The 12649-nt window shown below is 46.9% G+C and overlaps 1 protein-coding gene across 2 annotated transcripts in view; it reads right to left on the reverse strand.

The window, feature by feature from the left end:
• Window positions 1–12649, reverse strand: part of LOC111266527 (zinc finger protein 395) — a 136969-nt gene that overhangs the window by 77669 nt on the left and 46651 nt on the right. For both annotated transcript variants that reach the window (XM_086970939.1, XM_086970940.1), the window contains one exon: window positions 7849–7991. In XM_086970939.1, the coding sequence (XP_086827065.1) occupies window positions 7849–7991 (143 nt within the window). The remainder of the gene's footprint in view (window positions 1–7848; window positions 7992–12649) is intronic.

Raw genomic sequence — 12649 nt, forward strand, 5'->3', positions numbered from 1 at the left:
TGGTGGCAGTGTAGCTAGATTTTGTCGTGCTACAACCTAAACCCCCGTGAACTTGTTTATCGTCATTTGTCAAACCTATATATCGTGTAATACATTGCTTTTAGGGATACGCACATTTACCTATTCCTGCTTACGCTTTCTGTTTGCTTCTATACTATGTCCCTGAGACACAGGCAGGCAATGGGACAGACTTCAATACTTTACTTTATCTTGCAGCTCGCTTCCCAATAAAATAAAGTTTCTGTGTTTCGCTAAAATACACACTTCACAATAAAAGTGATGCTACGGCGTTCTGAAGAGAAAGCCGGGCTGTCGCAAGCCCTCGCAGTAGGACATATTCCGTTGACTTACCGGTTAATCAAATCTTGGAAACTCTCAGGCTTGCAGTACCTGCTTCACCGAGGCCTCCCAGAAACTCTTTTTAGGCGGTTATACCGCATTTGCTGTCTTGGCTTGGCCAGCTGACCAGCTAGACAAGCTATTTCGTATAGCGGGCGTTCGTCCTTAGTTGTGCCACCGCCGAAGTCGTTGCCGCTACGGCAACCGGCGCCCGCGGAGCGAGAGGGAGGGTCGGAGGCCTGCTGACCTATATTTGGCGGCGAGGACTCGATCACTGGGGGACCCGACAAGGTTGAGAGGGTATTTTGAGACGGCTGGTTAGGGGTTACCTCGTAGGGCCGTTTCAGGCCAAAGAGAAGGGTAAAGCTGTCTCTCCCTCACTCAGTCCTTTACACCCCAACCATTGCAACCGCTGCCATCACCGACTTCGCTGTTACCGAACCCGCTGCTATTGCAAGCCCGCTTTAGTTATGTCTCTGTCTCACAGCTCTCTCCTCTTTTTCGAGGAACCACCATCTAGCCCGACTGAGCCATTCCCTCTTCCAGCTTCCTCCTACCGCTACGTCTGCTGCGGACGTCGGGGGTATGAGGTCTTCGAAGTGACCGAGGAAAGGTCTAGCAGAAGAAGGCCTTGAACAGCAGAAACAGCTGGAGAGGGCATCGCATTTCTGTGTTACACCGATAGCAGCTATTGCTGCTCGCGATGTCGTTGCTGCAGTGGCGGGGCGGCGGCGTCAATTGGTCTTGCTATTTCGAATCTTTTGAAGGAGAGACTGAGGAGCAAAGCTGTTCCAGCCTCATGCAGCTACAGCTGCTAAAGGTTAGTCGGTTCTCATGCTATAGCTGCCTAGCTAAAGAGCGATCGAGTCAGCCAGCTGCAGTGGTTTGCCGCTGCAGGTGCAGGATTCGGCCGCCTGAACAGCGGCCGCTTCCGCGGCGGCAGCCCCCTAGATGGCCTTGAAGGTACTCCCGCTCTTTCCGCTTGTGGAGCGTCTCAAGGACGAAGCCCCCAAGGTTGCAGAGTTTGCAGACCAATCCAACAAGCGAGTCTGGGCCACACGGCCGACACCCAGTACATTACTACACTCGACATCTGCAGCCGCCGTCCACAAATGCCCTTGGTCAATATCATCCACGTTTCGAAGTTCGTACGCTGTCTGCAGCCGTGGATTTTTGATTGAGACACACCCGCTCAGTTATAACTTGCATTGTATATTTAATACACTCAGTAGGTAGCAGAAACTAGAAATATTTCTGCTATCTGTATTATTAGCTCAAACCCTCAGTGAAGCTCAAATCAATCTCTATAACATTGGACTACTACCATGCCACCCATTGTGGCAATTAGCCGCGGCTGCAAGAGAGAAGAAAATAAGTACTCGATACATCAATTTCGAGTTGGCACAAGTAGACTCGAGTTACGTTAAAATATCTTATACATCAAGGGAGCTTCGTAGTTCACCTTCGGAGGCAACGAAGGATTTACTAGTAGCTGGTACTGCGACGTTACTTCTGGAGAAAGCGAAACCATAAGGGTTGAGAAAAGTGTCGATATTTGCTCGCGCATCATAAGATCAGGACACGAAAAGTACTCACGAAAATGCGAAATTTTCAATATAGCTACTTTCGTGAATCGTGCTGTAACTCGTTGCAAGGCGAAGTCGAGTTTTTTTTTTTTTTTAGCCGAAAGTTACGACAGTTCGTAGCTTGTCGTTCTTATCGTAGCAGTAATATTACAGACAGTGATCCCCATAAGCGTAGTCATAATCGCGTGATCCTTTGATAATAGAAGCACCCACCGAATCACGAACGAGTACACCTTTGTATCGTCGCTACCCGTCCTACTAATGATCACAATACTCAGTTCGATGTCATTGTTGCGCGATAACAATAAACGCGGACTGTGGCTGACGTTTTTGCTGCTTTTCGTTATTGCTAAACGTTCCAAGTTAATAATCAGAAACACCAAATTATAAAAGTTATATTCTAGTCTAAGTCATGTAGACATACAACTGGCCAAGACGCCTCGGGAAGTGCATCTTGTATAACTCTTTGAGAACCGAAATAAGTACCATTTTTGAGCTTCACTCAGTCCCATTGCAAACTTACGTCAGCGCACCGATCTCAATAGCTTTTCTAGTGCAATATTCCAACCAGAATGGATACCTACTCAATAATATGACTCAATCCTATGTCTGAGCTGAATTTTGTCTTTCTTGTTCTTTCGAATTAACTGTCAATCGCACAGCTCAAGCTCATCATCACTACTAATTACCACGACAACAAGTATTCATTTTCAAACTACATTTATTTATGATTCCTTGTCCTGAAAGCTGCTTCTGCCATGAACGAAGTTGCTATTTTCATATCTCACGTCTTAGCTTCCTCGACGTCACCGCGCCCACCGCTTTAGCCGTCCCTCGTGCGCGCATGTCTTCTATTTCACGTGACCTGTGCCGCGTCGTCAGGGGGTCCCCCGTCCTCAGCGGTTCTTCTGTCTGCATCTCTTTCTCCCTAATAGAACTATCCGCAACGAATCGGAGGACACTCTTTCTAATAGAGTGCGCTTATACTAATATTAGCATTACTAAAACTACATAAGCTGGAGCTAACTCGAAACTAAAGGCTTGCTCGACCAGAGCACCACTACCAGCAGCGGCTATTTACTTACACCTCCTACTCTAACGCTGTTAGTTGACGCTGTTTGTTAACAAGTATCCGCTAGCCTTCAGTAGAAACAATGAATAGCAAGAAGGAGGCGCAAACTGCGTAATAGAACGAAGTGAGAGGGTGAATGGGGGTAGACAGGAGGATCGGACTTCCCCGGACCTAGTGGCCCAATGCCCCACTGATGTCATGTCAGCCAGAGCTGGCCTCAGGAAAGCTAACGCAAAGCACGGCAGACTCTCCGAGAGAGAGGTCTTTGCCCCAGCCCCGTACGGCCGCAGCCGTGTCTTCCCTCTCCGATTTACTCCAGCCAGCGGACGTCGTTGTCGTCGCCCTCTCGGACGCAGGGTGCAGGTAGTAGAGCGGAAGAGTCTGCACGCACGACTCGCGGAGTGGGAGGTATTATCACAAACTCCGATGGGCTGACTGGTTGCCCCGGCTTCGACTGTGAGGGCAGCAGGAGGGGTACCGGCGCCAGCGAGCAGTGAAGAAGAGGCATCAGCCAGTAAAGTTTCCCTGCCAGTTTCCCAACAGTCCTTGCCTGCTCGGTCTTAGTGCCTGCCTGTCTGCTTCCCCCTATTTTCCTACCTACCGTAGTGCGTGAGCGGAAGGCCATGACCTAGTTCGGCCGCTGCCGCCCGCCACAGCCACCAAGTGGGCAACCGGCCGCCTATCTCACTCACTCACTCGCTCGCTCGCTCGCTCGCTCATTCATTCGTTTCGCGTGCCTGTACACTGCTCACTGCATCCCGGAGGAAGTAACCCTCTCCCAGACACGGCTCTCCACTTCCACAAAGAGTACAACGAGTCTGGGGCGTATGTGTGTATGTATGTATTTGTCAGTGTGTCTTGCCAGAAAGTGAGCGGCAGCGCCGATTTTGGCGTCCGTGAACGCTTCAGGTGCTGGTATCGCCGCGGCACTACCCACAGCAGTTCAAAGAGTGCACACGACATGTAGCTAAATCGAAAACCCGAAAGTCAGTTGAAAGCCAGCAGCAATAGAAGAGGGAATTCTGAAAGCAGACAAGTGGAGAAGGAACGGTTGGCCCAGTGGGGAGATGGAATAACGGAAACCTGAAGCGGAGTACCGAAACGGATGGCCTGACACAGCGTAACCAAGGCCAAGCCAACAAGGCTCGTTTTACTGCGTGTCTGTTAGTCGAAAACGCCGAAAAACGTCTCGCTGCCCCGCACCTACGGAGCGTCTTTCGCTTAACCGCACGAGGCCAAGCAAAAGCTTTCGACCATTCGTTGCTGAGAGCGTAGCAGACAAAGCTGAGTCTGCTTGATGGGATAAACAATACAAAACAGCACAACGAGATCGAAAAAATAGAAACGGAGGCGTTTCCCTGCGTATGTCCAGGTCCGAAAAGAGCCAAGGACATGGGGCGTTGTAAGGTTGGTTGATAAGAACAACCGTCTTGTCGACACTGTCGATCGTAGACCACAACAGCAGGCGCAACAACATTGAATGAAAGGCATAAAGATTTAATAAAATCTTTTTTTCGCTTTTAATAAAAAGCGAAGACCAGGAGCCTCAATATATTGTTGCACGAATTCTCAAAGGTGAACTCCAAGGTCAAACTGTTATCATTTCAAAAACAATTAAAATTGGCTTTATACAATTGAAAAGCTGACGACTATCAAAATATATGATTCTCAAAACAAGCACTAACATAATATCCTAATATTTCACACAACAACGAACATACATTAGCTAGGTATAGAAACATTATCATAGCAACAATACAGTCATACGAGAAGAATCTGTGAGTGAGTCTTCAAGATATGGAAAGCATTTTGTCGAATAGTAGCTACACGAACTGCTCATTGAAGCTAGCGAATAAACGGACCGTCCCGCTTTTTTTTCTGTCTGGCTCCCCAGCGCGTATGTCTGTTACCAGTTTCCCCATCTGAGCCAAGGTCAACTCACTAGCTGGTCGCAGTAACGGTAACGAGGGTAAAAGGACGGGCTGCTGAAATTGATGTATGCTACAGCAAAAACGCCGGACGGAACGGCCTCACGGCTATCACACGTTCCCTACGTTAATTCTGCTTCACACAGAGCAAGCCAGTTCTCAGCCAAAATGTAGATGGGGTGTGCGCGTATGAGGCTATTCGTCGTTTCGGCGGAGACAGGGAAGGGGTAAAGCGAACGGGGGCTTTGGTTCTCCGCACAAACACGTACGCTGTCGACTACTGCTCAGACTAGCGGCGAACTTCTCGCAGCGAACGACCGAGCTAACTGACTGCTGGGGTGCAGCATTATCTGCGACGTCTGGCAGTGACTGCTACTGGAGTTCTTGTCGGCCGCACTGCCCCTGTTGCAAGCTTGCCTGACGGAAGAGGGCCGCTCCCTTTAAATTCCTCGAGAGCAAACCCGCAACTCACCCAACCGAGCAAAACGCAAAACGAAACGCCGCTACCATATTTCCTAGAGTAGCTTTCTTCCTCAGGGGCTGTCGCTGCCGGTCGGCTTCTTTCCACTACGAACCTTGAAAGTCCTATATAACGATGATTGGGCCGGCACCACTGCCGGTCCATTGAGGCTCAGCGGACCAATCTGTCTTCCAAAGACAGAAAGGCCTTCTATTCCCCGTTCTTGCAGAATACCATTTCTTTATGGGTTAGTTTCAAAGCACCGAGATGAGCGGAACGCACCGGAAAGCCGAATAGAGCGGTCCCACAAGCAGATACTCACACACACGGACACAAAAACGCACCATACACAGACGGTCAGAGCTAACCCCACAGTTAACAGTCCCATGAAACGCTGTGTGCTGTCAGGGTGGTGTGTATAGCACCAAAAGTCGGCGCCGGTCCTGGCTATGCTGATGGCAACCCACTTTACTGCCAACGAATTAGAGTCACAGAACGGACTAAACAGCGGTGACAGAGGCACCCGATTAGTAGCCACGGACTAACGTTTACTGAGTCACCCCTAAGTAGCCTCCCAAAGGCTGGTTATGAAGTTCCCATATACGACCCTTATTGTGCCAAAATATTCCCCTCCCACCATCAGCCAATAACTTTTACCGCGCTTAGAGACGAGTTACCGTTCGGGCAGCGGGCAGGATGCCAGTCTTAGAAAAACCTCAAGAGTTTGTTGGATGGGTGGTTGGATGGCATCCTGACAGTGTCAGGAAAAATTGGGGGTTAACGACGGAACACCTGCTGGTGGGGGGTAGGAGGCATAGTGAAAAAAACCGCGACCTAGAGAAGCTGACTATCGGAAGTGTGGTGGTCTAGGGCCTGAAGCCTCGGTTATAGAAGATTGAAGCACTGCCTAGGCTAGCCGCAGGCCAAGCTAGATAGGCTAGAAGGCCAACTGACCTAGTGGGTAAACATGTGCTGGTTCAAGCATACCGAAACAGATACAGGCAAAGAGGAGGTCAGAGGGAGATGCTTGGTTGAGAACAGCGGAGGAGGGACCCTTCATGGTGTAAGTAGAACATTAGCAGCACCAGCGTCGGCGGGTGGCAGCGTTGATCGCGACTAGTCAGCCACCGCACAGAGTCGGGCACACGAAGGCGTTTGTATATCGCGGCAGTGCTCGTTTCTACAGAAGCGCACTAGGGCATAAGGTTCGGGAGTAAAACAGAAGAAGCGAGAATGGCATGTACTTCTTTTAGGGACGATCCGTAAGCAGATTTTGCTCGGTCTATTCGATCGTTGGCTAGCTTCGACAAGTACAAGATGCTTACCAACGATTACGACGATGAGACGACAGAACTTTCTCTTCGCTCAAAGAAATCGTTGCAATTGCCATATTATACATGAAAGATCCCGAGAACGTCACACTGTCATAATGCAAACCATAAATAGGTCGTCCACGAGGACAAATCGTTCAGCAGTCATATCGTTGCAACTTTGGCTGGCTAATTGGCTAAGTAACGCCTCATAGTTGACGTCTGAAATGACAGCACTGAGATGAGACGAAAAAGGCAAAACGCGAAGAGGAGAGTATCGAAAACAAGACGAAACTGGTAGGACGATGATCAAATAAACGGCCTCAAGATACTACGCTGCCTCAAGAGCGCTCGCAGCTCTTGACGTATTAGGTACCTTATCCAAGGACGAGATCCTTGTTGCGCCAGGTACCCTTCAGCTTGGTACAAGGGTAACATGTAAAAATTGCAAGCCGAACGCTTCTGTATCCGCAATGATCGAGAGCAGTTTCCATTTCCTGTGACGTCCGCGTCAACATACCATGTTTTGAGAGCTGTATTGTTTTTTCCTAGAGATGGGCACGCAGGATATATGTTGTATAAAGTTCTTCGCCAAAAAGTTCCACTGCGTTATCCAGTTTATGAGGTCGTATGTCCGCGTGTATAAACATGTGTAAGTGCGTGTTAACTAGCGATATACATGGGTATATACATACATACACCCATATATGCTTATACACGCATAGAAGAAGAACTGCTACCGCACACTGAAGTCGCAAGCTAAGGCAGTTTTGAAAAAGCCCTTTGGATCGTGTTGGGTTCGCTTCTGAAACTTCCTTGCGTTGCTGGTTTGTGTATGTACGCAAACTAATTCCTATGTACATCGTAGCATGTAAGCCATGCATGAGGCATAGTTTGCAATGAACCTATACAATCAAATAACATTGATCCAATGCGCGCCCCCAGTAGACAGAAAAGATCGAAGGCCTTCCACGATGCCTGATGGAATAAAGATGCCAAGAACCTATTTAACACGGTTGAATGCTCGAAGCGAATATTCTTTCTCGGTAAATGGGCTTGTACTGTTAATATCTATCAGGCTCAAATTAGATGATCTAACAAAAAAATAACTTGTGCTCTTGCCAAATAATAACCATTCACCATCTGCACTCACCAGAGTCGGATCCGGAAATGCGCGGGCTTTTCGGTGATACCGAAAGTCTCATAAGCACCATGGCGGCCATACAGTCGTCCATGGTATCGCTGCGAGAATCACTTGTATCCGACATTGAGGTGCGTCGTTTACGCGAGGACCATCTAAAAGAAACAAAAGCAAAAAAAAAAACAAGATTATCGAATTTAAATAAATCAGAACTTAAGAAGAAATATGCATTCGTCGGATTATTTTAATTTCTTTTAGCTTTACCTTTAATTACTTCTAGCTTAATTAGCGATGTTATGGCCAAGTAGTAGTTTAACTCCAGTATCGATTTGCCAATAAAGATATATGTGCCTCTATGCAGAATAAAAGCATGCGCTTGTAGGTAGCGTTTACACCCCCATCGTTCGCAATCCTTTCAGTAGTTGAGGGCTTCCTAAAATCCCGGCACGAACTCACGAGAGTAAGCAACCGGGAACTCCTATATAGACCAGAGCAGATTCGATCTGTTCTATACGCTACGTACCTATTGACGAGCGGAAAATGTGCACGCTGGACACTCACCAACACGCAACGGAAACTCCATTAGCGATAGTAAATACTGTAACCTGCAATGTAACAGCCTTGGCCGTACGGCATAGGTTTATTGAAGTGATCGACACCCGCAGACATTACTGTCTCACTTACGTGACTTAATGCGTCTTGCGGAAAGGTTATTGCAGGAAGCTGCATGCGGATTATTGTCGACCAGACTGGGTATACGGATAGCGAGGCGACCCGATTTCGCTTGCATTGGCTTCGTTAAGCTCTTGGAGATAATTATCTCGCCTAATTATCATCATCAGCATCATCATCATCATCATGATTATTTATGAAGAACACCGAACTTGCGTGAATAGAACCTGCTTACTGTAAAAGCAATTCTTTATTTTCATTATTGTATGTCCACCAGGCGCTTCCACCAGTTGCACCTTGATGTACTACCAACAAAAAGGCTTAGCAATTGGCGCCAAATTTGAAAATAACCTAGCAAACATTTGCCAGATATAAATTACCCTAAAAACACAGGGCCGTCATCTTTGTATCAGTAACATGTTAGTCATGAACAACTGTCAATTAAATCGCACTAAAATTTTAAAGTTCAATGGACGATTTCGTTTAATATTGAAAAACGCATCGATAGCAGCATGGTTCTTTCTACGGTGTTGAACACCAGTAGAGGCATCGAAGCACGCTTCAACAGGCCTTCTAACGAGCAGACGTTCTACGTGGCGGCGTGATGTGCTAACGCCGTTGTAGTCTGAATCGTAGTCCACAAGGGGAAAGATCAACGCTTTGTCCATTACGCATCAATAACCTCCCTTATCTTGTAAAAACCACACGTGGCTATTATGGACGTATCAGGACAACCAGCATCATCCTGCGTTGAAAGTGCCTAGAGCAAACAATTCTCTTCTGTTATTTCATCGTGAACACTTTGACAGTTTGTTGCCGTTGCATATAACCATTCAGCCTGCGTGATCTACTCAGAATTTACGTAAAAATTAGACCGCGACAGAAAAATTAAGCAAAAATGCAGCCGGACAAGTCTATTATTGAGTCTCTAGTAGTTATTTGTGGGATTGTAACACTTCTTTCTAAATAGGTAAAAGCAAGCTTGCCCATTTTTTTCTACTTTCTATACCAGAAGTGTGTACGCGAGGTAATTAAATTAGATCTATGATACTATTTTTCGGAAGGACCTTCAGCATAATAGCAAAATATTTAATAATAAATATATGGATAAAATAAAGTCGCACAATGTCTAGTTTCAAGTTTTCCAGATCCGCTGTGCACAGAACGTGCACAGATTTAAATATCTTTCCTGTGCCATGCCTTCGTTGCGCACGCTATGACCTGAACTTCGGTCAGTATCGATCGAATGTTATTGAAGGTTGTTTTCTTCAACTTCAACTTGCCTGTTTACCTAGAAATATACGAAGCCTCTCGTGGCAACATGCTATATAATGTTACGACGACGGCCAAGAAGAGTTTAGCTTCGGGCGATTACAAGTACATTCATTTTCATCTAGTTTGTCCGCTTACTACAGTCCCCGTTTATCGTTCAGCTCAGAGGGCGGCATTATTCAGCTCAAGACAGCTAACAATCAAAGTCATCAAGTTCGAAAAACATGGAAATACTACATGCAGGTGGGGGCATTTGAGGTACGTTCTAGGTGAGTCGTTCTTAGTTTCACTAGGGTATTTGAGATCGAGAAACATACGTATCCGGTGCACGAATTGTTTTTTTTTTCTTTGAACTTTTTGTGTCTTCTGTGTAAGACACTAGCGACACTAACTCAGCGCTAGGAAATTATTTGTACAGGACTACTATTGCCTTCATCGAATAGAATCTTATGTGATAATGAAAAAAATACATCATGTTGAAAATTAATACTAATATTATACTTTTGCCATCTAAAAATACATAGTCCATATTGTTTCTACTTTGTTGCTATTATACCGAACGTGTTCGAATCACTCAACGCCGCAAATAATGGTATCGTTCGTAAAGCCATTCAATCGACAATAAATGGAGCAAACTTGAATGCTACTGGCAGTGCCGTCCCGCTAGCAAGTTCTACTACGCTTGGTACAACATTACCACGAATCACTGTTGCTTCTCCAATAGTCATTTAAGGGCTTGCCTTGCAGGCCGATAGCCGATCGTCAAGCAGCAAAAAGAGGCCAGAAGCTCCGATTAGGACACACTGACTCACACTAACGCAGACGCGCTAGTGGTCTTTTTACAACTGTCAACTCGGACAGGATTCGTTTAGAAATCTTCTCTCTTCCTGCTTCCCGTTAGTTCTATTGCACTGGACCGTCGGCCTGTCACTTGGACCATTCAACTATGGTTTATCGAATGCGTCTGCTCCGAAATGTTGCCTACATCTTCTGTGCAGCGAGAAGAACGTTACGGTGGCAACGTGGCAATCTCTACCAACGACGCTGTCAGGCCGATAGCAGTGACCATCAGCATCGTCAAACAAAAACAACGTTTACAGCTGTGTTTTTTTTGTCCAAAAGACGAAACTGTAAAAGGGGGTAGTAGGATAAGCAACAGTAGGTCTCGTTCCTGCGTTTGTGCTATCTATCTTATTATTACTAGCTTTTGTTATGTATGGCTAGACATAGTTACTGGCTGGTAGTTTGCTCGTCCATACTGCCTCAAGATCTGACGTAGTTGCTGTTAGAATAGATGTTGTTAGATATCTATGTAGATCTGTTAGCTGCCTGTAACAATTGGGGCTTTCCCAGTCCTTTCTGCATTTTCGTCTGCATTAATATTCTAGCGTAATGTACAACGAGAACGCGCACGAACGCCGTCTGATACATGCTCTCAACGTACGTACAACCAAACACGCAGAAAGGTTGACGGCTAGGTCCGATTCGCTTTCCGTTGTTGAAACTGTAGCCGCTGCCAGAGACTGGTCAGACCGACGCTCACTGTCTCTGTCAATAGCCAGACAACTAAACACTGAAGAGAATATTGCCGCTCCTCTAGCCATCTCCATTGGTGCTCAGAGACGGGCGGCCAGACTGACCGCAATGTTGTGTTGGAAGACACGATGCCGGTCGCAATCGCCTCCAAGGCCCTTGCGCAGCTCTGCCAACGATCACGTCGGTGACCAACACAGGCGGCGCCAGCAGCAGTACCAAACACGACAGCAACGTCACTCCGGTCGCAGTAGCAACTGCGTGGAAAGGGGAAGTCGCTTCGAAATGGAACATCAACATGCAATGGTCCGATGACTGTAGGGGCATCGCTGACTGATACCGTCTGACTGAGGCAAAGGGCCGGACGGCGGATAGCTGCTCGCCGATGCGGTAGCGGCGCGAATTGTGATTTGTCTTCGCCAAGGCCAGATTTTCTAGTCTCTCGACTTGCGTCGAGTCACGTAAGTCACGCAGATTGAGACAGAAGCTATGTTAGATGGGCGTATCAGGTGAACGATGTTAGAAATTCTGCTCGCGTTCACTAGATCGCGTTGTCAGTAATTGTTGCATGATCAGTTTGAATACACCAGAAAATATTACGGACGAGAATCGTTTTTAGAAACGCCACTGAACGTTTTGTTAGCATCAAATTAGAAAAGTTGTTTTTTTTTTTTAATTTAGACTTGAATGCGTTGTGTAATGTCAGCCTTCCGCACCGTAAGTACACGGCCGTTAGATAATCGATGGTTAGCGCAGACTCCCGGCAATAATCTACCCCTTCGTCAATCTTAGATAACTGAAACTAGAGTCGCAGCACATTGTGTCGCAGTTTTAACCAGAATTGCTTCTTTGAACCGTAGGTAAACATGGCCAACGTTTGTGCGACCTCAGTAAGCGCCAAAGGTCTATGTGAGCATACGCACACCTACAAACAACGTCAAATAGTCGAGCTACTGGATTAGACCATTTTCTCCTATTCTTATACAACTCGATAGACGTTGTTCGAGACGGCGCACACCAACTTTTGGAAACTGACGATCTTTCGGATCGCCTGATTCGAACTAGACGACTGACAGTCATACGCGATTATTTGTACTGCTTATACTACAGAGTGTTGTTGTTGTTGTTGTTGCTGCTGCTACCTATTTCGTCCATAGGCCCACTACATCGAACACTCCAGCAAGCGGCCTACTGCGTTCTTTGTCGCGTGACGTCGCAGAATAGACCCAAGCTGCACCTGGCTCAGGCGTCCGGCGAACGTTTTGGGTCTACGATAGCGGAAAAAGAGAGAGAGAGAGAGAGAGAGAGAGAGAGAGAGAGAGAGAGAGAGAGAGAG

The sequence above is a fragment of the Varroa jacobsoni genome, unplaced genomic scaffold (assembly GCF_002532875.2).
Source record: "Varroa jacobsoni isolate VJ856 unplaced genomic scaffold, vjacob_1.0 scaffold_1094, whole genome shotgun sequence".
Lineage (NCBI taxonomy): Eukaryota > Metazoa > Arthropoda > Arachnida > Mesostigmata > Varroidae > Varroa > Varroa jacobsoni.